General features: G+C 43.3%; 1 protein-coding gene across 11 annotated transcripts in view; it reads right to left on the bottom strand.

Annotated features, from left to right (window-relative positions):
• CYRIB (CYFIP related Rac1 interactor B) overlaps window positions 1-25,235 on the bottom strand; it is a 98,822-nt gene that overhangs the window by 55,034 nt on the left and 18,553 nt on the right. The window contains exons 1-2 of one of the 11 annotated variants that reach the window (XM_055706528.1): window positions 22,729-22,858; window positions 21,922-22,042 (exon numbers count right to left, since the gene is read on the bottom strand). The exons of 8 other annotated variants lie outside the window; for them this stretch is intronic. In XM_055706528.1, the coding sequence (XP_055562503.1) occupies window positions 21,922-21,942 (21 nt within the window). In that variant the 5' untranslated portion in view covers window positions 21,943-22,042; window positions 22,729-22,858. Of the gene's footprint in view, window positions 1-21,921; window positions 22,043-22,728; window positions 22,960-25,235 lie in introns of those variants that run through there. 2 more of the 11 variants (XM_055706525.1, XM_055706535.1) reach the window with 2 other exon arrangements.

The raw sequence follows: 25,235 nt of genomic DNA, 5'->3' as shown, positions 1-25,235 counted from the left end.
ATTGAGCAGTTCATGAGAATGTGGAAAAAAGAGTTTTCTCAAGAAACTAGGCAGGAAAACAAGGCTAGTTCAGAAAGGTGGTATCTCTCTAACTCTTAGGTTCCATGTCATGTTCCTAATAGATAGCAGAGGGCATTAGCAGCTGCACTCTTTGCCAACTTAACCTGCAAATAAAATGTACCATTCCCACAAGAAACATGTCAAAACCTGTAATTTTTTTAATATTTAATGTAGGTATACTGAACTTGCCCTAGATGGTATCACATCCTACTGATACCGGAAAACGGCAGCAAACATGAAGAACACTGATGAGAACCAATTCATGCCAGTTGTGAGAAACACCGTATTTGAAAGGCAGTTTCTCAAGCCTCATTCACTGCCTTTGCACACATACACTGCTCTACAAAAGCAATGCACAACAGGAAATTGAAGCCATTTCTTCATTACCATAACCCCCTGTACACACACTATCAAAGTTCTGATTATAATAAGGAATTACCGAACAGTATTTTACAGACATTTAGCTTCTGCCATTGAGCACTTTGCCCATAATAGGAAAGAGCTGCTTCAGTACTCATGTCAAGGATCACTATTCCAAAAAGGTACATTGGGATAGTGCCAAGCCACTGAAACAGACTTATTTCAGAAAACATAACCATAACTCTTCTACTAGCCAATAAAAGCTACTACCTAGAAGGCAGTGACTCTCAACCTCCTTCCAGCTGCAGCTCTTTCTACATTTAGTCATAAACCCATACTCCGTAAGGCCAAAGGCAGAATACTTAAGTTTGAGATGTCTGTATCATTCATAACAGCTGGTGAATGCCAAAAGGGATCATTCCCCAGCACTCAAACTCAAGTAGAATTAAGGCACACCTATGCATAATGAAAAAGACACATAAACTGAAAAGGACAAGTGTACTTAAGTCCAGACAGGGGCAAAAAACCAAAACAGGGTGGGGTGGTGAAGAGGGGGAGAAAAGAAAAAAGGAGAGAGCGAGCAGCCCACTGATGGGTAAACCTGATCTATTCCACTCTTCAGAATGCTTCCGTTGATGAAAAGTTTTTCTGTATGGTCGCTGTACTCTAGAGTACACTGGGCTCCCACAAAGCTGCTGTCTCACACACACAAAAGAGCAGCTCTAAAATTCCAGGTTTAAATTGAATTAATATTTTATGCTATCAATTTTATGTATATCAAAGTTCATTTGTGTGTCCTAGTAAGTAAATAAAATGCTTAAATACGGGATATGCATTTCACATCTTACACCATTTTAGTTTTCCAATGGGGGGGGGGGGGGGGGCAGCGAAGTAAAGAACCTGAAACAACTCGCTCTCTTCACACAGGAATTACTCGATACTTAACTCAGCCACATCAATACCTTTCACAAGTCGACAGTCAAAAACGTGTTCTACAGAACAACGTCACAGTTCAGTATTTTAATCTGAATTTATCACTGCATTTCATCAGATATAAGAACTCCCCAGAAGAATTTTTAACAATAAAATGTCTTGAAAGGTTAAGAAACAAGTTTTTAGTAAGATGTATTATTTGTGTCACTGTTCTTGATTTTGAATCTGTTGACAGCGAATTTCATCTGCCATCAAACTGCATGTTTATGGACCCCCAACAGGCTTCCCCGATATGCAAGTATTCCTATCAGAAATCAATAAAGCACCCAGAAGCACTGCAACACAGTTCAAAGTCAGTACTATAAACACCAATGCCAGCATGCAAATTCAGTTTTCAGCCGCCTTCTTAGCCTGTAGCCCTGTGTTGAAGAATAAAAACTTATTTTTGGCCTGTTTACACTTTAAAAATGCTTAACTCTGTACTTTTAGGAAAAATAAGCACTTCTACAATGACTGACGTTTAAGACTGTTTCTGCTTACAGAAATTCTAAACAAGTCTACTTTCCCCTCTTTACAAAATAAGATACTCAGAGACTGAAATAGAAACTATCTTAAGTTAGAGAAACCAAAACCTGTCCATATGCCTGGATTTCTTTTTACCATTTCTGAAGGCAGAGAGCAAGCAGTTCCAGATGCTCAGCCTAGGAAAGACGAAAAAACCTGTCCTACAATTATCCAAGTAAAAGAGACCAGGCCAAAATAATACACTACTGGGAGAAATCTCTGCATACGGAAGCAAGTTCATCAGCAAATTATTCAAATATGAGGTCAACTTTGAACTTAACTGAGGTGCTAGGGAGAATGAAGAAGTATCTGCAGCTACTAGCCTTGCTCTTATAAATCTCTTAACTCAGAACTATTCAAAATATTAATTTATACAGCTGTATTGCATTAAGGTTAAGTGCAGGCAGGCTTTCAGCCTACCACTGTTACTTGACTAAAAGGGGAAGTTAAGCAAGACCTCTACTATCTGCTCTGTCAGTCTAGAATAATGTACTACTAGTCTTGGCAGTTTATTCCTTTCCATGGCAGAAAGGAGATAAAAATCTACGACTGCCATTCCTTGATGCTTTCAATGTTGAGATAGCATGCAAACTGCAAAAGGAATTTTGTTGTACATATATGAACAAGCATCTGCAAAGAAAAAATGTGAATGAAATACCTCCTTGTAGGTGAAGGGAGTTTCCCATTATACCCTAAAGTACATCCAAAACTATTATTAAACAAACTGGCACAAATGTACAGAATTCAAAGGCAGGCATCTATGCAATCAATCCCATGTTACCTATGAATTCATACTGACTGCGGAGATTGTCACAAAGATCACAGGATTATATCTCCAAACTTATTTAAAGCATTTACCTTTCAAAGGATGTTCTTCCATCAAAATTGTGAAGGCATGTGCAAGACAGTAAGTGGTTCCTAGCTTAAAGACCTGTTCTGTTATCATACTGGAAAATGCCCATTTCTCTTCCCCACAAAAGACAGATCAGTTAGCCTGAATGACCAGGGTTGGGGTTTTTTTTAATTTTTATTTTTTTATTTTCTTAGGAAGTCTAAAAGCAGGAAAGATGCTGGAATTTCATAAGATAGTTACAGACATAACCCTTTCAGATCCCACATGAGTAACTTGTCAGTGACAACAGTTTATTGAAGCTGGATTAGCAAGAATTATTGCCACTTCTTTACAACCCTGATAACATCAGAAGAAAAGCATTGATATACATTGACTTAAAAACCTGAAAGTGAAAATGAACATAATGAACCACAAACGTAAATGAGAACTGCTACAAATGTATTTAAGCTTAGAGGGAGTAACTAGACTAAAGAGCTAGTGGTAGGAGGTAATATTAACTATTTTATCACCTGTCTCCATTATCTCCCGGGGGAGACAGGAAGACACATCTTTTATTGCTGTTCAAGACAAAATGGTTAGCTGTAAGAAAAGGCAGAAAAAAAAATATTTGTAAGAACTGGGAGTAGGGGAAGCCTGTTGTGCCAGGAACAGTTAGAGCCATGCTGTAAATGAAAACAGAACTGTAACTGGTTCCAATAAAGCAGCTGTAGTTACGGGTTATGTAGCAGCCTGTCTCTTTACTGAACTCAAACTTCCATCAACTTCTGTGTTAGGACAGAAGAGTCCTGCCTGTCAAGCACTTGCAGGATTTAATATCCATATACACTTACAGCTTTCCCCTGTCTAACCATTAAAAAGAATCTCAACTGTTCACAGGTTAGAGTCAAAGCTGTGATTTTTTCATCAACGTTATTTTCCTCTAATTTACCATTCATCTAAATAACCATGCTACAGAGTAGCTCCAATCCCAAGAATACACAGCCCCCAATGCAAAATGAATGTCAGTCAGTCAACACATTACTGTTATGTACTCAAACAGATTTCAGTTTTATTTTGCATGCTTATTCAACACAATCCCTCCCAACTCCTAAGAATAAATGAAGATTTGTCTGCCATTTGCTTTACTCTTAGAAGGCTGCAACAGCACCAAGACTGTTAAGGACTCAAAAGTTCCCTGGAAAACTCAGTTCTGCCACTATGAACACTACACTTATGCAGTGTGACTGTCTTACCTTCTGAGTTTACAGACCAGAAATTTACTCTCAGTGAGTTTTGGTTTGTTTTTTTTAAACCTGCCACTCTGTTTCCCATACGGCTGAACCTAGTCTTTCTATTTAACACAGCTTCCAGGTATATCACAGGAAGAAAAACACTGTCCACTCTCATGAGATGGTTTTAAATGTAGCCATCTGAAGTCAGACCTAATCAAATGGTGCTTAATAAATACTGAGATATCAACAACAACAAAAAAGACTCTGTCCATGCACAGAGAGAACAGCAAAAAGAATTTGCTGGAATATGTAAATTTTTTTTCATTTCCCCAGACACCATTCATAGCAGTACGCTAGTTATTTGAACAGCGGCTAGCACAATAATCCGCTGTACATGTGGAGCAGCAATCATTTCCTGCTCATCTTTGAACACTTGCACAAAAGCTGCTGCTCAGCAAGCAAAATTCTTTTTAAGTTGTAAAAAAGTCATTAACAAATATTTCTTTTGCTAAATTACTATTTCAGTTGCATAAACAATTTATGTCAGTTTTATACTAAGCTCAGAATTTTGGTTTGGGTTTCTTCATGACTGTGAAGCCACTAAAAACATTAGCCTCCCAATTACCTTTAAAAAAAGCAGTTTGTCATAACTGTCTGAGAAGGCTAGTACTTACATAAAGTTTGCTTAGACACAGCAGTTTAGTAAGACAAGCTCTTAAATGAACACAGTACAGAAAGAAGTCACCTTAGGAAAAGAATTCTGAAAGAATCAGAAGTACAAAATTATTTTCAAACAAACATGTAAGAATATCCTATTTAACTCTGTGGTAAGGCTTATGTTTAAAATGAAATCTAAATTAGCAAAATTTGGGATCGTTAGAATCTTCCACTAACTGCCAACAGTACATATGCCTACAGTTTCCCAAGCTAATTTCACTAGCAGCATAGTGTCACAACAAAATAATAAGCAAAATTAGCATATGCAGGTGAGAAATTCTAGCTTTCCTCAACAGCATGCACTGACTCCTTTTTGATGACCACCAGATTAGGACAAACTGTTCATAGTTTTTAGCTAGGAAAAAAGTTAGAGCTCATTTCAATTTTGCTGTTTGAGCAGGTTCAACTACGCATTTGTGAAGCTGCTCCTTCTTTATTGACGCTAAAGGAGGCTAAAAGCTGCTCAAGTGATTAAAACGCTCACAAAGTCCAAAAATTAACCTGCTTGAAGTTGTTCTTCTGATGCTGATGAACCACTCGCCCATAACAGAGCAAGGTGGAAGCATGCGATTCAGACCATGAATGCACAAAAAAGCGCCAACGCTTTCCAATCACCACATCAGAGAAACACCTGACAACGGGTCTTCCCAACAAAAAATGACTCCTCTTTGCCTGCCGAATAGCTTCTCAGCGCTGGCGTCCTGTCTGTGCGATCGGCGGTAGACATCCACTACAACATCTTTTGTTTTCCATCCCCCTAATCCTCATCCAGAGACTAAACCACATCAACGCTAACTGTAAAGGGCTGTACAACCAAACCTCTCCCTTACGGGCAGGGCAGTATCTCCCACCGCGCCTGCCCTGCCTACCCCTCAGAGCAGTCTGTCACCCGCCACCCCAGCACTCAGCTCCTGCGATTCATATCACGAAGTCTCACGACCACCAATGACATCGTATCGTAGCTCTGGTGACTGACCAAGGCTTCCTTCTAGCAAAGGCATCTGCAGGCGCAGCGCCCGACAGCCGCCTGCCGCAGGGGCCGCGGGCAGCCCAGCCCCGCTTAAGCCGTTGCCTTCCCAGAGCGCCCTGCGGAGGCCGTTGGGGGCGGAGCGGAACGCAGCACGCCCCAGCGTTCCACAACCGGCCACCCCAGAGCCCTTCGCACGCGGCAGGCGCAACGGGCCATGGCGCTGCCGCCGCTGCAGCTCTCACTGCGAAGCCCCGGGGCTCCCCCCACGCCCCAGCCGCGTCAGCCTCTGGGCCACTCCAAAACCGTCTACCCGCAAGGTAGGGACCAACCCTGACCCCTGTGGCCTGGGGACATTCTTGGGGGTGAGTGGAGGTGACCACCAGGGCTCGCTCATCTCTCTCTCGAGGCTCAGCCGAACTGTGCCGCCCGTGCAGGCAGGGGCAGCCCACCCCCACAGCCCGTGCACCCACCGCAGCGCTGGCACTGCGGCCACCTGCAGTGGGCATGGCACCCCCGGCCACACAGCATTTTTGGCACGAGGGTTCAGCAATCCTGTGTGAATGCCCCTGCCTCACCTGGGTACTGCCTGGCCCAGTAAACACAATTTACAAAGAATTTCCCAGACACCTGGGGACATCTCTCCTGAAGCCATCTCTCCCATAAGCCAGTTTCCTCCCCAGCCTGCAACCCTGTCCCACCAGCACGGTGGCTCACCCCATGGGGGTATGCTGGCCACAAGCTCCTCACGTGCCTGGTACAGACCCGGGCATGTCAGTGAGCGGGGCTGGCTCGGCGGGTGCCCCTGGAGAGTCCCCCGGCCCAGCACGCGTCTCACTCGCCCACACAGGTCTGCTGATGGCTCCATGTGGCTGCCTTTTTGACCCTCAAGTCTTCTGTACCCAGTGGACGGACACCAACCTGCCTCCACCAGCCACCTCCACACTGAGCCATCGCGCTGGGTCTCTGCTGGGCACTGCCCTGCGGGGCCCCCTGGGCTGCGGGACACCCCCAGCCTGGGCAGTCCCTGGGACCCCCCAGGGCCAAGCACAACACTGTGCGCCCTTCAACCTCCAGGGGAGAGCTGTGGCCTCAGCCCCCTCAGTGCTGCTGCCGTGCCTTCCTCAGTACCAGGACATGGAGAAGCAGTTGGCACAGCTCAGCCTCTCCGGCACGGCCACCCCTGTGGGGGCAGCCCTGGGCACCAACACCCTCCCAGGCACCAACACCTTCAGCCACGCTGCTGCCCACCACCACCAAGCCATCGGGGGCCCAGCAGATGATCTTCTGCTGCTCCAGGAGATGATGCAGAACTGCTCCTTGGTCAGCCAGGAGGAGCCCAGCAGCATCCCTGTGTATGGGGAAGATGGTGACACCGGCAGAGCCATCTACCACTTCGTCATCAGCTCGCTCTCACTGCCCGCGGAGATGCTCAGCCCAGACCACAGCGTCCCTGAGACCACCACCAACATCCCGAGCCCACAGCAATTCAAGACCATCGTGACAGCGGCTCAGGATGTTGCGGGATGTGGGGCCAGGCGTGCCACTGCCCCAGCCTGGCAGGCCAGGAAAGCTGGGGCAAAAGCGCAAAAGCGCCCTTCCAAGCCCATCCGGGAAGCGCAGGGCTTGTGGGGTCAGCACTGGGATGGGATGGTAAATTAACCCCACAGCAGGGATCGGAGAGGGGAGTAGGAGGGGGGTAGGAAGTGGTGGTGTACTTGGGGGTGAGGAGGGGGTGCGGGGTGTTTAATAGTGTTCATGACACCTTTGTTCTTGTTTTTTCATGTGGCCCTTACCCAGCCCACCCTTACAGTAGTACCTTGAAGGTATCACTTCGGAAAACCCCTTCAGCACTAATTATATAATAAATTGACTAGCAAGACAAAAGTGTTTGGCTGCTTCATCTTCTATTCCTTAACTAGCACAACATTTTTAGAGACAAAAAAAGTCTACCGTAAACCAAGAGGTTTAACACTGATGCTTGCCACTCTGGCTTCTAAACTTGTACTGAGCACAAATTTGTTTTGGATCAACAGGTAACAGGAATCACCACAGTCAGACCTATAAATGACAAAGGTGTTCAAGTATCTATAAAAATGGAGGAGTAGCAGCATGACTGCCTCCTGTCCACATCCCACTTGTTTGCACATCAGTGTCAACAACCCTGAATCCACCCAACTCCCATCTCATACCAACAAGGATACACAGCATTCTGTTCCCACAGCCCAAGAAAGGTCAGGGGATGGTGGTGTGGGGGGAGAACTGGACTTCACACTCCTTTGCACTGAAATTATTTAAATTAGGGGCAGGTTACCTTTTGTGTTCTTTTTTTTTGGCCTTTTTTCCTCCAACTTACATGCAAGATGTCATTAACCACAATGTATTTTCATAAAGCCAAGAACACTCACACATAACTACACTTTCCCTATTTTCCATGCGCAGCACAGCAGTTCTGCATTGATTTAGTAACAATGTGAGCCCTCTGCAAAGGTTTGCTCTAAGTTCAGAACAGGAGAACAACCTACATTTCATTTCTCCTTCCTTCTGCAAGGTTGAGTCACCTTTCAGAAAGGTAACCAAACACAGAAGAAGAAGAAGAAGAAGAATCTTTAATGGAAAGCCTCGTGTTCAAGAGAACATGCAGCACTGACACAGGCCACAGTTCAATTCTTTGGCTCTTTCTGCAGCGACACAGACAAGAGAACTGCACAACTTTTTTCCTGTTAGAAGCAAAATCTATTGCTATCCACAGCCAAACAACTTTGACAAAGGATTTCAGAGATAAATGAAAGGCTTTAGCATTTATGAAGACTGAATTAGTGCAAACAAATCCCTCTAATTTACTGTATTAAAAAAAAGGAAAAAAAACCCAAACACCACCACACACACACACCACCCTCACATATGGGATAAAGCAGAAAGTTCAACTACCTTCAAAGACGAAGAGCAACTTCAGTATAAAATTGATATCTGTATTTGTTTCCTTTGGTCTCTCTAGAACTTCAAATAAAGCTTTTATGCTATTATATTTTAAGCCATGACTGCTAGAAGAGACAGTTCTTGCTGTATTTCTTGTATTGTACCAATATGAACACCACCAGATGAATGTGGGTAAGTTCCCTGGTTAGAACTACTATAACCTCACAAGTTGTTGGTTTGAAATCTATACCAGTTTCCCAAGTCTGTTTTGCACAGCCCAACCAGTAGACAGGACAGAGCAAGCAAAACTCAAGTTCAAGCTTTAGATCACTACTTATATTTGTGTAACGTACTACTACAGTTCATCACACTGGAATGGACGGACCTCTTTAAATCATCTATCTACATTACACACTTGTATATCAGAACAATCAAGCAATTGGGATTAGAGCACTCAGTCAACAAAGCCAATGAAGTAACACCCCAGGTCTGCTGGTATGGTTAGTTTTGTCAGTGCAACTTTCAACTGCACACACCATCTAGCAGATTCTGAAACAGTTACTCACATATCACATAATATTTAAAATTATCTGTTTAAATACATATTCTATATTGATATATTATAAATAGTTACGCTTATATGTACTACACATTAGATTATTCATTACTATCCATGCCTTCCAGTGAGTCAGAAGCTGAGCAATAAGACAAATGCAAATGTAGTAATTTTCTTACAAATATGATAGTTAGACAGAACTGATCCCTTGTTACCAGGCAAGCAGACTAGACAACACATTTCCATCCCTTCTGCTCTGGATAGGCTAAAAGTATATATATAAAAATAATATATATTATAAATATATGTACTGTTTCAATCCTGGTATTTACTGTAGTTTTCTATAAACACAGGTTAGATAAAACTAATACATGGAAGTCAACTGTAAAATGTGCAAGTCTCATTAAGCATGGGACAGTTCCGGGGCTGTAGCTTTCAGAAATGTTTTCCAAAATAATTACTTTGAAGACTAGCTAGCTATTAGAACACCACAGCATATTTTAAAACCATGACTATACCATTTCTATTTAAAGATTAAATCAGTGCTATTTTACAAGGTACAGAATCAACTGTTTGGCACAGGTGCTACAGAGGAACTAATCTGTAAGTTTCTGGGCTGAGGACATGGCTACTGTGTCAGAGACACTTCCCCAAAAGGTTTTCTTTTCATAACCTACAAAATCTGGAGGGGGGAAATGGGGACCCCATCTGTCTAAGAAAAGATCACCTTTTTCAAACTTGTTCAAGTCAAACAACATAAGCCCAGCCAGATTTCCCATATAACTAAGAAATGTACGCCATGATAAAGTCTCAGGCAATAACAGACGCTGACAAAGGAGAGTTGCGTCTTTCAACAGGTATTATCTGCTGCCTATGATAAACACTACTCATCCCAGTCAACAACAACAAAAAAATAATAGGAGATGCTGAATTTACTACTTCTGCTCAAATGATACTAGAAAAGCTTGAAGTATGGACCTTGAAGATCAGTTTCACTGCAAAAGTAAGAATTTGATCCTTTTTTTCTGGAAGCGCTGTTTTGGAAAGGGTAAGAGTAGTGCTCATAGCTCTTCACAAAGATAAGTTTTCTTTTGCAGTGTAAACTTTACTCAGACCCAAGGGGAGTATCTGTCAGAAAACCAGATTACTACAACAAGCACACAGAGTGCCCCAATTACAAGTACCGCGAAACCTTGAGAACGACAGCATAAAGGGAGAAATAAAAAACAAGCCATGTGCTGTTCAACAAGCCACCCCAACTCCAAAGCACAGTTCAAACAAAACCCAACAGGACTTCTGGTATGACTAGCCCTACCTTCAGAGCTGAAAAACAGATCCCAACAAGTGTGCTTCCAGGATCCCCGAACCTGATCAGTCTGGAGTAGGGGTGGAGGGTATAGAAAAAAGTAAAGTTCAAAGACAAAATTCAAGCAAGCAATTTCCCTTTCAGGCAGATCTACCCTCAACTTTGTAGAGATGATTACATGTATTAATGATGCTAAATGACTGAAGCATTTAGGATAACAAACAGAGCTATTGTACTACTGAATTACATGCTACTAGTAGCAGCTACTCTAAACATTGTTCTTTTACCAGTATTCAGGGGAGAATAAAGCAGAGAAAAGTACGGTTGTTAAAAGCAAAAGAAAACACAAAGAATGTTATCTATGTCAGATATTTCCTGAAGTATGAGCAAGAGCTTTCTACACAAATGTCAAATAAAATAGGATTAGAAAGGACAGAGCAATAACAGTGAAACTAGCTGATCAGCTGTAAAACAAGAGCATGAACCCTACCTTCCCATTACTTCTACTACCATGTTCACAGGCAGGACACAGCCTTTGCATTTCCGTCGCAAGCCTACCCTGTAATGGCAGTCTCAGCAATTCATGAAGCAGAGCACAGCTCACAGTAGTAAGGAAGAGATGATGTTACACACAATAACCAGTTGATGAGAGGAAAAAAAAGCAAACTTTTATGAGGTGTCCTCTTTCAGTGAAGGGCAGCAGATGAAGTGTAGAAATCTGCACTCTGGGACCTCCCCTAAGGCAAGGGGGGGGAAAGAATAACTTAACTAAACCACCTTTAAATCAAGCATAAAACTATGTAAGAGCACAAGTACTTTAAAGAATTAGGTTATTTATAATATATATATTTTTATGAAATACTAAGATGACTATTCAGATGTATCTAACAAGGCTTTCACTCACCATCTTCAATTTTTTTTTTCTTTCTCTGGACTTCCAAAGATGAGTTGTAACACTAGCTGAAATTAAGACTGAACACTGTCCTTGACAAAACATACACTTAAGTACCAACATAAAATAGCTTATTTTTCTTATCATTAAGTATCTTGAACTGCTAAATCAAATCTGTGTTTGTTTACAACACAAGATAAAAATGAAACATCCAATCCTTTTGCCAAGTACAGCATTTTGTCAGGACTAAAGTAAATATATTTTTTCTAATATTTTGATCCAGAATCAGGAAATAGACCAATTCTAAGTGCAAACAATTGTGCTTTTTATTTTAAGTAAAGCATTTGGATTTCAATTATTATTTTTAACATGCAAAAATACTAAAACCGAAGATGACACATTCTGAGGAAGTTAAAGTTATGTAACTGTGGAAGCTAAACACAAATTACTTGAAGTTAGTAAGTAATTTTTAGTCCTTTTTCTGCAGCTACTGCATATATACATCAACAACACAAAATTAAGCAGCACTGAATCCTTCCGGCAGTGCTGTAAAGCCAACACATTGTAAAAACTGAACTATATTGTTCTTGGTATTTTTTATTTCCTGACAACTGTTAGCAGCACACAGTGTGCCCTGATGAGTGAGAGCATGCATGCTTGTCCCCTGGCAGGGAGGATCTGCCCTCAACAGATAGAACAAAAGCATAAGCAAAGCCTGTATCACTGGTATACCATAACAGAGGCTTGAAAATCACTTAAGTATTTTGGCTAGCAATTAAAATAGTTTCTTAAAAATGCATGTGGGTTCTATATCAGCTCAAATTTGCTTGGGATACAAACTGCCCTACTTGAGTACTGTATTGAGATATAATATAGCTAACTATACTTAACAGTGTGTGGATGCACATGCAAGTAAATAGGTGCACACGTGTTTTTATAGATATATACACACACACATGCATGTGAAAATCTATACACATAGAGAGTAACTATAAGATGCAAACTACATCACCTTATTGCATTCCCATCCTCTGGGGACAGATGGCTGTTGGATTGTTGGGGTTTTTCTGTGGCGGGGTTTTGTTGTTTTTTCCTTTTTAAATAAAGTCTTATTATGACTGTACTTCCTTTTTTTTTTTTAGCGCTGCTACTCACAGCTCTCTCCTGACTCACCCACACATAGCTATGCTTCAGCATGTTGCACTTCATGTTCTTTTATGAAGTGTCACTATAATTCTTACTTGAACTGAAGATACTTGAATTGCTTATATCCACCCACAGAAGTAGAGGTGGGCAGAGCTGACAGATCACATAACTAAATACACAAAAAGCCTACATAAGGCCAGAAAACAGCACCTGAGGCTCTCATTGTTTGAAGTCTGTGTGTCCTTTTCCACGTAAAGTACCTCAGGTTTGAACACCAATGTTTGTCACATACCCAGTATCACATCAGAAGCCAGCTGTGCTAGAACTAGAAACCCAGAGTACTGATTGACTTTTCAGATCAAAAGCACTCCTGTGATCATTCCCCTCCCAAACAAGGGGGAAATATCTCTACCTTAAGACCCGAAAAGAGATTTGCTATCAACAAATGCAAACCTTTCAAGAGAAAATAAGTTTCCACCAAATTTAATCCACAGCAAAAGTGTTCCTGAAGTCCTGCTAGCTGCAAAGCTGATCAGCCAAATATTAACTGAACATAAGCCAACATAGTAGGCCTGGCAAGAAAAGGCAAAAAACCACAGCTCCATCAGCGGAGGCTGCTGTTCTTTTCTTTACCCAGGAGTAAACACTTTTTTTTCTTTTTTTATACTGTTTTCTAACCAGCATAAGCCTCATTCATAGTATTTCCCTTAAAAAAGAAGCTCCCAAGAAAAACTTAAGAGTGACAAGCTAGTAAGAGGATTCAAAACAAAAAAAAAAAATCCAACCCATCAGGGTAGCAAAGGCTTTTTCCCTTCCTTCTAATGACAGAAGAAATAGCAGTTTTATACCTCTTACACTGGTTGATACAGTTTGTCTCAAAGAGAAACTTGGGATGCCACAAGGCTTTACAAAACAGAACGAGCTTATGGTTCCTCTCCCTTCCAGTGGCCACAGCAGAACAGAACTATCTGTCAAATTAAACATCTAAGCAACAGGAAAAATTGAGAGACACCCAGCTGAAATAGGAATGAGCTCATTTTTTCTTCCTTCACCATGAAGGAGAGAAATGAATTCATTGCTCACAATTCTGTTAATAAAGCTGCAGCCCCACTTTGACTTTCTCATAACATTTACATACCAAAACCAGTGCTGTTTTATAACATGTGGCAGTTTGGCCCTTTAAGTCTGGCCTCAAAGCTGTGTGAATGCAGTCCAGCTAAGGAATGCATCAATCTGCATCAATACGAAAAGTTTGTGGGAATTACTAATACCAGGGTATGAGCTCTTGAGAGTCACACAATGCCAGAATTAATCCTTCATTTCTCTGAACAAGCGACATATTTACACAAGAACAACCTAGAAATAACTTTGCCTTTTTGACAAAATGAAATGGCCACATTCTGCTGCTGCGATAAACAGATTGACCTTTGAGCATTGCCACATTCTCCAATTCACTTATGGGAGCTACATGTCCAAAGAGACTAAAAATGAACACAAGAAACAACTGTGAAGTTAGAATATAGTGTTAAAATGGAATCATAGCGAGAGAAAAGCAGCAAGTTCAATGGGGATGTGGCTGCAATATGTAAACTAGTCTAAAAAGACTCAGTTTCCAGTAATTTCTAACCCATGCAAAACTGGCCGAACTTCTCTTCTTCGTGCTTTTGCCTCTCATGTGTAGAATAGGAAGCAAACCACTTCCTCATCTCACTAGACCATTCTGATAATAAAAACTGTACAGAAAGCAGTACCAGACTATCCAAGAGGAAGTTAATTGCATCTCTGGAACAATCTAGCAAGAGCATGGCACAATATTAAGCAAGGAAGACAAACTATTCAGCACTTGTTCACTAAACTAGCAGCAGCCACTCCACCTTTGGGATAAAGCAAGGTTCCTAATGGAAGAAATGGCACACAATTAGGTGTTCAAGGGTGCTTTCTTTCTGCAGTTTCTTTACTTTTGAGTCCTGCTTCACAGCCTAACAGAAAAGACCAAGTATAAACTCTCAACTAGGAGATTAGCCGAACAATCTATCCTTGTAGTTATACGACACATCACCAGAATCAGAACCATTTGCTTATGACACCAATTTCTACCACTTAGATACATGTCAAGCTAAGATGGTGAAGACATGATGACTACTAATGGCAATGGACTGAAACTCTGTATGTTAGGTTTCATTGTAGCCCCTTCCTCACAGTTTTTCTGACTCTACCATCCCAAGTTCCTTGTCCAACAGACCCATCTGCCTTTTTTATAAAATCCCAGCTTCTACTCTGACTTACTCTGTCCAGCCTTCTCCCCAGCAGCTCTCTTCCATGTATTTTCTTTGTTCAGCAAGTCCCCATTTCCCTTAATGTCCCCAAGATGCCGGGCATGAGGTAGCATCATTCCCACACCGTCCCTTGGTACCTGACTGATACTCTCCACACAGTCAACAAGCTTCCAGCCCAGCCTCTCCACTACTTTTATAACAACTTATCCCCAACTCAAATTCTAATTAATATTATTTCCTGCTTTCAACTCAAAGCAAGCTGACCTTCCTCCTAGTTAATTGCCATCACTCCTCATCTCAGCTGTCCTCTCCATCCAAACCTGTTTCTTTTCCCATGCTGCCCAGCTGGATACATGTTTATTAGAGCATGAGTTTTCACGGGACTGTAATGGGGTCAAACTGAGGCCCACTCTGGACTAGGGACAGGGAGAGAAGCAAAGCAAGAGGCACAAGCCCTGCAATAACCTCTGCTGTAAAGCTGAGCCACACTAAAGCTATTTGAAGAGCTGTCAAAATTTTAAGACTACACTGTGTTCCCCAGCCTCACTTTCGGCAGCTACTTTTAAGTAGTTTGACTGACATTCCTTTGAAAACCTGACACAACAGCAATATTATATAACATTATTTGCTCCAAGTATTAGGTCTTAATCAATAGTATCCTACACTGCCTTTACTGTCAGTCCCACCTACAGTAAGTTCCTCACCAGGACATGATTCTACACCATGTTTATTAAGAAGTCATAGTTATAGAAAAATGGATAGTTTCTCCATAACAAGTTTGAATGCTGCTAAAACCAGGAACTTCAGAAAAGGCAAGAAAACAACCTGGATTTTGTTCAGCTAGTTGAAAGCTCTTATAAGGTCATCCTCTGAACTTCGAGTTAGGAGATACCAACTAGGTCATGTTATTCTGTTACTACTGCTAAGAAATTAATTTAGCTCTGAACTCTGAGATGCAAAGGTAAGAACAGTTAAAGCATTTAAGTACTACTTTAGTATCTGGGAGAATATGACTTTAGCCAATTGCACGTGGTAACAAGCAGCAAGTAATCTACAAGTAGTTACCCAAAGCAAAAAATTTGGGAACTACTATTAGAATTCAACTGCCTGTTCAGCTGACAAATTCACATCTCCCCACATAAGGTTCTACACACAAGCAAGAAGTCCAAACTCTTAATTAATTAACTACTATCCATAAGTAATCCTTACATAACACACTGCCTTGTCTGTATGATCTTCATTTGTATAAAAGGTCAGCAATTTTATCTTTGAGATGAAGCCTTACGAAGTCTAGTGGTTACATATTTCACTTCCACATTAAGAAGGAACAGTTTCAAATAACCATATGTCTCAGCACATAAAAGGTGCAAATATAACAAATAGAAATTAACTGGCTTTTCATGCCCAGAATGCATTTTGCCTGAGAAGTTTCACTTTCAGGGACACTAAAAAGGAAGGTTTTGTTTTTAACAAAATTAATTCTTACAGCTTTTTATTTTCCTCTGACTAGCAATGCTAGAATACAGAAAACCACCTTTTTTTCTTTTTTGCAGTAGAAAGGTCAAACTGATTTGTACATCAGAAGCCAAAACAAACACCTTTGTTGTCCCCCACAAAAAGAATTTGCTTTCCCTGTGAGGATGTTCCCTCAAGGAGAACCAGCCACCATCCAGTGCCACACCTGACTGGAAGAATACAGAATTAGATCTAACTTATGAAGTTACAAAACTGCTAGAGCTACTAGTCACAGAAACAGGGTTTTCCAGTCAGCTAATTTACAACTAGGGCTGCTAGGAACTCATCTATTACCTTGTATAGTACACCAGGAAGAAGTTACTCACGCTAACACTCCATTTAATTTAATAATCTAGTACTGAAGGAGAAAGAGAATTGCCTCATGGCTGAATTTAATAGTCTTCTGAACTACACCAGTTAAACAGAATTTGCTCACAGGACAGCCTCCTGCTACTGGGGAATGGTTAAGTCTCATAGTCTGAAGTAAAAAGTGCTTTTAAAAATTTATCTAGGACAGCATTCTGCTGCACTTTCTTATACAGAAAGTGATTACTGATGTAACACTTTTTTGCCTGGTGGTCACCAATTCAGGTAAAGCATTTGCTGATGGAATCAGCCTTCCAGACAAACTTATTAACTGCCTACAGGATCAAGCTTTAGGTTTTGGTGTGGGTGGCAGACAGAAGCCCTGTTTTGCAAGGCATGCTATTTCCGTAGCTACAGCCACACCAAACTGAATGCACTCAACCTCTCAAGCTAAGCTGTCCCAAACCCAATCATACTATATGCACAGGGACCACCTGTGAATCCCAAGTGCTGTAGATATAAGCCAGAGAATCGGCCAAACACTTAGTAAACAAGACCAAAAACCACAGAGCATTTCCACTGCAGTAAAAGAATAAAAATAAATCCTCCCATATAAACATTATTAGAGTAAACCAGTTTTATAGACTTGAAGATTGTACGCAAGTACAATCTCTTTGTTTCAGAGATAATTAATCTCCTTTTTTTCCTGCAGTCCCGCAACAGTTCTGTGTATTAGAAAAAAGGTGCTGGGTTTGGTCAGTCACACAGCATTCCCCAAATGCAACACTAGAACTTCAGGTCAGTGCAAGTAAGGCAAATAATCTTTCCTGATGCACACACAAGTTTGCCAATACTTGTCTAGGTACTAGAAATGTAAATATTATTTTTCTAGGTGTTCAAAAAGTAGTGTTAAAGAACACTTAAAAATAATGTCTGGTACCAAAAGTCCATTTATGAATCAGTTTCATGGCCAGTATTGACAATTGCAGAGTTGAAGAAAAATAAATTACTAAACATTTCACCAAGACCACTTCATTCTGTAGCAATAGTAAACTAAGATGATAGCATAACCAGATGACAAAGGTTTTAACAACAGATGCAAGTTCATAAGCCACATACACACACAGCAGAACACTGTCAGCCTTTACCTCACACCTACAACTAACTTAAAAACTACCTTGAAATTCACAGAATCATTTAGGTTGGGAAAGACCTTTAAAATCATCAAGTCCAACTGTTAATCCAGGATTGCCAAGTCTACCACTAACCATGTTCTTAAGTGCCACATCTATACATTTTTTAAATGCTTCTAGAGACTGTGATCCCGCCACCTACCCCTGGCAGTCTGTTCCAATGCCCGACCACTCTTCAAGTGAAAAAAAAAATTCCTAATATCCAATCTATACCTTCCCTGGTGTAACTTGAGGCCATTTCCTCTTGTTCTATGGCTTGTTATCTGGGAGAAGAGACTGACCCCCACGTGCCTACAGCCTCCTGTCCAGGAGTTCTAGGGAGCTGTAAGATCTCCCTTCAACTCCCTCCTCTTCAGGCTAAACCCCTCTAGTTCCCTCAGCTGCTCCTCACAAGCCCTGTGCTCCAGACCCTTCACCAGCTTCGCTGCCCATCTCTGGACACACTCCAGCACCTCAGTGTCTTTTCTTGTAGTGAGGGGCCCCAAACCAAACACAGTATTTGAGCTGCAGCCTCACCAGTGCTACAGGGGTCTGTAGCTAGTCCTGCTGGCCACACTGTTTCAGATTCAAGCCAGGGTGCTGTTGGCCTTCTTGGCCACCTGGACACACAGCTGGCTCATGTTCAGACGGCTGCTGACCAACACCCCCAAGGTCCTCTACCCCCAGGCAGCTTCCCAGCCGCTCTGACCCCAGCCTGTAGCGCTGTGTGGGGTTGGTGTGACCCAAGTGCAGGACCCGGCACTGAGCCTTGTTGCACCCCATACAACTGGCCTCAGCCCATCGGTCCAGCCTGTCCCAACCCTTCTGCAGAGCCTTCCTGCCCCCCAGCAGATCAACACTCCCCCTCAAATGATCATTCAAATTATCATGAGTGAAAGGCAAAAGAATGCACCACTTTACTTGCACCTTTCAATATGCTTTGTCTATAACTAGTTTCACTATTTCCACAGTGAAGGTATTCTCTGGTCATCAGACTTTCATGTGACAAAGACAACAAAATGTCATTTCTAAAAAGAAGAATGCAATTAAAACCACAGGAGATGGGGAACACAGGAGAAAGTGCTGTAACTAAAAATACTTTCAGCTCTACCTAGTCAATCCTAAAACTGCTCATTGTTTGTTGTTGGTTTCTGTTAAGCTCTGCTGTTTATATAATTGCAATACACATATTTCCAGTAAGCACTGGGATTGCAAATGTAAAACAGCACCTATATAAGAAAGCCTATTACTCTCAGCAAATTTTAGACAGTTTGAAACACTCTGCCAGCTGCAGCAGCCAATTTGTGGCACTCGAGAGAACATTGCTGAATCACAGAAGGGGGGGAAACTGAGGTGAATTTATATGAGATCCTGAAATTAAAGGCAATCAAATAAGCTCCTGTCTTCATACACATAAAGAGAAAAGTAGACTTCTCCACACTGGGTATAGGTGTCAAATATTCCAGTCACAAGGAAGAAAATAGTAACACTTTTACATAAAGTTTACATGTCCATAGATATAATATCAAAGGAAGACTTACAAAGTATGCAAGAGGACTACCTGTTTACTTGAAAGTGCTCTTGATACATGCAAACGAATGAGAGAAGAAAAGATGTCTAAAGGTATATGCAACTGGCCATCATTTACAGCTGGAAAATTATCTGAAATAAATCTTATCCTGCCTAAAAGATGTATTTCAGGTGCCACGGCTAGAGAGCAGTGCCAATGCTTCACGTTCCCCAGCATTTCACTGCTTTCAGCCCAAGCATAGCTTCCTTCGTATCCCCAGCCCCCTTGCTCTCCCCACCTCTGAAGCCATGTTGGTAAGACTTGATGGGATTCAGATGGACCAAAATGACTACCATGATGACCCTCTGCATTACAGTACTAAGCACAGGAGTTGGCACTGACATTCAAACCTCGTGTGGATTCAGCACATACATTCGCTTGGGCTGCATACCTCGCCTGCAGCACATTTGCTTGACAGCTGATAGTCCATGAGATGCAATTTGACAACACTCAAAACATTTCAGCGTTAGAAGATGTATTTTCAAACACTTTTACAATGAATAAGTCTCATAAAATTGATTTATAATACCCTTCAGGGTAGTTAACATTACCTTAACAGACAAGAGTCATTCTTCTCAACTGAAGCCCATCTACATCAATGACTAAAACTCTTGGTGTAATTTTAAGAGCATGCTTTTAGGTAGGGCAGGCAAAGTGGTAACCTTGATTTATACTAGCACCATTATTTCTTAAAAAAAAAACAACACACAAAAAAACAACAAACACACCCCAACCTAAATGCTTAAAAAGCAAATCTGACTTCTTGCAAATAAGCCTTAATTTTGCCTGTCTCTTCTACAGGGTATGCATTAGTTCCATCTATGCTCCCAGCTGGCAGGGGAAAAAAAAAAAAAAAAGTACCACTGGCTGTTTGTGTATCTGTATTCTCCTAGATACACAGAGAGGGGAAAAAACCCCCTGCATTTAAGTTCCCCATGCCCAAGCAGCTACAGAAATCCAAAGTGGCCCCTACATATGCTTTTCCAAATGACAGAGCCAATTTCTGCTACTGTATCACTCAATAATTTAGTAGTTAGCAATATAAATATTCCCCATCCTTCTGTCTCTTTACAGTATTAATTCCAAGTGTCTCATAAGCATCATTACAAGTCTGGTGACAGACAACTTGAATTAAGTTCCCTACATAACTGCCCCAAAACTAGTTCAGCTACTGCATTCAATTAATTTCAAAATTAATTATTCTGCTAAGATGTATAACTACCAAAAGACATAAGAAAAAGGAAACAATTTTTTATTTTTATCCAGACATTAAGACTCCCACAAAACTCAAATAAGGGGACAGGACAGTTATGTATGCAAGAACAGAACTAGCTAACATGATATTTCTACAGTCTACTGACGTTCCTGCAGGAACGGTTTCAATATGAAGATTTAGAGAATTTCAGAAGACATCTCTTCAACAATCTGTCACCTCAGGTGGTCCCAGCTAAACTGCAAATAATGAAGAAAATCTAGAGCACCTGAAGACAAATGGAAGTCGCGTAACAGATGGGATCAAATTCATTCCTTACTTTCATACAACCACAGCACTTCTTGACAGGATTATTTTAAAACAGATTCTGGGATCACTTCTTTCTACAGCCCCTACTCTCTGACAGTGAATATATGCAGTAAGAAATCTGACAGTCTGACTTGGACAAAATGCTATCTGTTCCCCCACTGAAATCTTCCATTTCCACAATGGAATACTTACGGTATGCCAGACACAAAAAAATCCTACTTTATGGAACAGCACTGCCTTATTCACATGGTTTAGGATTTTGCTGGTAAACTTGCTACACAGAACTGAAGATGTGTTTTGCAAAACAACGCACCTTGCTAGACAAAGATATTTGTCAGGTGGAACCTTCTAAGTTTGGATTCACATTCCAACCTTGACAGGAGTAACCTCAGATCAATTACTAAATGTCTCCTGTCCAACACCCCTATCTATCACAACCTACTATAGAAAATGCTCGTTAATTTAAAAGATATATTTAAAAGTCCAAGCAGTCAGAGCACAAAGCAATCTCTTTGTGATGGGGGGGGCAGGGGGTAAGTATAAGCAAAACAGACTTTGCCGTTTTTAACAACAGAAATGGTAATAAGAAGGAATACAGATTATTAGATCAATCTAGAAAATGTTTTACTGGTGTGAGGATTAACATACATGCTAATCAATACTTTTATTTCCATACTACATTACCAGAAATGCGGAATGACAGATTTTAAACGTTAGTAAGACTCCGCTATCACAGCGGAGAGACAGCTGTCATACTGTCACTGACATTTGGATCCAGGATGCTGATGCAATGGAACAGGAAAAGAAAAAACACTTCAAAGACCTTCAAAACACATACTATTTCTTTGGTATCTGAAATGTTTCTGTGAAGAAACTTCTTGTGTTTCATTACTGCATGAGATACGATACCAGATTTTAAAAAGTAACAAAACAGAACTGCATGGCATGTGCCCTTATCCTTGAATCGCACAGGAGAGAATTAAAATCCCATTAAAATTTGATTTTATCAGCTATTTAATGAATAGGTTAGAAACAACACCCTCCTCTTACAGCTTCTGAATTCACCTTAACCCTACCTGTAATTGCAGTCCCAGCATCACAGGTACCGCACACAGAACTGCAGGATACACCCTAACCACGACAAATTCGCACGGATTCCTGTATTCTGCTTAACTCGCTGCGTGTCTCAGCTACAGTCTGAAAGACCGCAGATGTCCCTTCAAGAGGCGTGCTCCTCCCGGTTAACCATTCACACTGTCACTCCATCCCGCGGCACTGACCGCACCCGGCGGGGCCGGCGCGCAGGGCTGCACCGCGGGAGGCTGGTGGCGGCCGCCGGGGCGGACGGGCTGCTCCGGCCCCGCCAGCCGAGCCCGGGCGCCGGGGAGCACAGCGGCTCCGCTGCCTCCGACCCGCCGCCGCGAGGGGAAGGAGCCCCGCCGGAGAGCCGGGGAAGCACAGAGGAGGGTTATTCAGCACAGGGCAGGTCCCTGGCAATTCGCGTGGTTTCCCCCGGCGAGGCAGGCGGCGGCCGCCGCTTCTCCCCGCCGCGGGAGGCCCCGGCGGGCCGGCAGCCCCCTCCTCGCCCAGCCGGGCGCCCCGGGGACGGCGCTGCGGGGGCGAAGCGGCGGCGGGACGGGGAGGGCAGGGACGCGGGGAAGTTGCGGAGGGCTGAGGGGAGGCGGGTTTGGCCCGGGTAAGGGGGGTGGTGGGGGGTTAGAGCAACAGATGGGAGCCGGGGCGGGGGGAAGCTCCGGCTCCTCAGGGACGGGCAGGGCCCCAGCGGGAAGGCGGTGGGGGTCGCGCCGCTCGGGCTGAGACGAACGCGGGATGAAGCGCGGCGCCCCGCCCGGCCCCCCGCCCTCCACACCGCTGACACTCACCGAGCCGCCCCGCGGAGGGCGATGCGGACGGGAGCGGGAGCCGGAGCCGCCGCCTCCCCCCGCTCGGCCGGAGGCAGCGACAGCAGCAGCGTGGCCGGAGCCCCGCGCAGGGGAGGGCGCGGATGGCGACAGCGCCGGAGCCGCCCGCGCTGGGGGGAAGGGGGGAGGAGGGGGAGGGGGAGCGATCTGCACAGCACCACAGGGGACCGGCCGTGCGGGCGGGCGTGCGATGACCCGGATGTAGGAGCGGGAAAGGGGGGGGCGGCGAGCAGGTGACTGCGCAAGCGCGTCAGGCTGCCAGCGCACTGCGCATGCACCTGCTTCGACTCTGAGTGTCTCGGGCAGGGGCGGGGGAGCGAAACTGAGGCGGGCGGGCAACCGAGACGGCGAGTGGGTCAACCTCCTTAAAGGGGCCGCGGCGCAGCCTGGAGCCCGGGGCGGCTCGGGGAGGGGGCAGCCATCTTCCCACAGCTCCCGGGGTGCTGGGCTGAGCCCCCCCGCCGCCTCCCAGCCTCCGCTAACGACTCAGTAAAGCCACTTAACAGTATGGCTCGTTGCTTAAGCCAGTTGTGTGATTTTGTTGGGTTTTTTTTTTTTTTAAGGCCTGACTCGGGGGCTTTAAATATTTGCAGTTGGCAAAGCTGGGATGGGAAAGAAAATAAGGCTCCTTCTGTGTGAAATGCGGGGTTCCTGACTGAAAGACGTGCATAAATTTCGTACCAGGTGGATCGTGTTGTAAGATCTAAGCAAAAAAAAAAAGTGGGAATAAGATCCCTGGGCGAGCTCTGCAGTGCCGGAGCCCCGCACGGGAGTGCGTCCCACTGCCCTAATGGCTGACACCACACTGCTCTCCCTCTGCCCTAAAATGCAACAAACCGTGGCAAAATGCGTTAAGAAACACAAAAATACATTTTAAGGGCATTTCATGGACTCACTTACAGACTTCCCCTTCTGTGCATGCATCCTGTTAATGAAGGTTTCGCCTCTTCCTTGCCTGTATCACACCTTGGATTGTGGTGCCATTACATTGGGACATCGCACGCCTGCTGGTGTGGATAGATTCGCCAAAGCAGAGGGATAGCACCAATACCTCGTTTTCAGGCTTGCTTCTTTAGTAAAATTACATACATCCACGCAGAAATAAAGAACGAAAAAAGTTCTGCTCGTCATTTTTTTTTCTTAAAATAACCTAGAACCTAGACAACGCTTTTCAAAATTGCGCTGTGAAGGCCCGTCTGGCCTTGGCCTTGGCGCTGAGCGGCTCCCCGAAGCCGAGGGGCAGCTGCGCCGTGCTTGGCCGAGCCAGGTAGGAGCGGTTCAGCAGCGTGCGGGTACAGCCAAGACAGATCTTGCAGCCTCACACGGTAGAGCATGATCATTGGCAAAAGTGATTGTTCAATCTGAAAGAGGCAAACGAACCACTTGAAAGTCTAACCACTTCTGCTACTTTCTCCTTAGATGCTTAGCACCAGTTTAGTAACTGCCAAATATTAGTGGATACCAAGTTCCTCCAAACCCACTTTGAGAAAGAATGAAAATGGAAAAGACCTCAGCAATCTATTTATTTGTCAACGTGTTTATCTTTTTTAATTATTTTTGTACCTGAATATATGTTGACTTAAAGTGCTAAGCTTTGTGCCTCTTCTAAGTTGGTAGGATTCAAGCTGTATGGAGTCGCTACACTAGTAACTTTGCAGTATTCTAGGTAAAAGAGTCTCCTGGAATATAAAGAAGCCATTTGTGAGTATAGTTCAGCTGCAAAACCTGCTCGACGGACTCAAAGGATATCACTGCACTTTAGCTTTGGTCCGTGGGTAACATTCAGGCAAGACCAGGGCTGGTACGCCACATACCTGCCTGCTGCCGTCACCTAAGTAGGGAAAGGGGAGCCATGCAGGCTCCCAGAAGTTTGTGTAGATTGGAACAAATAGAGATGTCCAAGAAGATACCAAAGAAGATTTTCACAGAAGCAGCTTGGGCAGAATGACAGAGGAAAAGAAGTCCCAGTTCTGCTTCTGCTTGATTTGTCTAAGTGGGTAGGCTAAACGAAGTGCTTGACGTAACTTTTCACTTCTGCTATGGCAAGGGCTTTTTGCGACTAGCAGATACAAACTTTGAGGTGTGGATCGACGCACCTTCCTTCCTGAGATGATGGCAGGTCACTACCACATCTCCTTCTTCTCTGAAGTCCTTTGAAAGTCTGTGTGCCAGGCAGGAAGCGATGCAGGTCCCACTGAACTGAATTCAAGGGAAGCAGAATTATGCTGAGTTCATGCTGGACTCATTACTGTGTGGGCTTAGAAAAAACTTGGGCGCTCTCACCTCTCACACTACAGAACTTCACCCTGTTACACAGAGCTAAGGAAACCATCAGTGATGAGCGATTTTTGGTGCTCATAACATTATAAACTGCTTGGGACTTGGCAGGGCGGGGTGAGACAAGGGGAATTTCCTACTGCAACCATAACCAGGTTTATAATACTGTTTATTCTTTAGGGCTCTTCAGA

This window comes from Falco cherrug, chromosome 3 (genome assembly GCF_023634085.1).
Source record: "Falco cherrug isolate bFalChe1 chromosome 3, bFalChe1.pri, whole genome shotgun sequence".
NCBI lineage: Eukaryota > Metazoa > Chordata > Aves > Falconiformes > Falconidae > Falco > Falco cherrug.
This window is presented reverse-complemented; position numbering and strand designations above follow the sequence as displayed.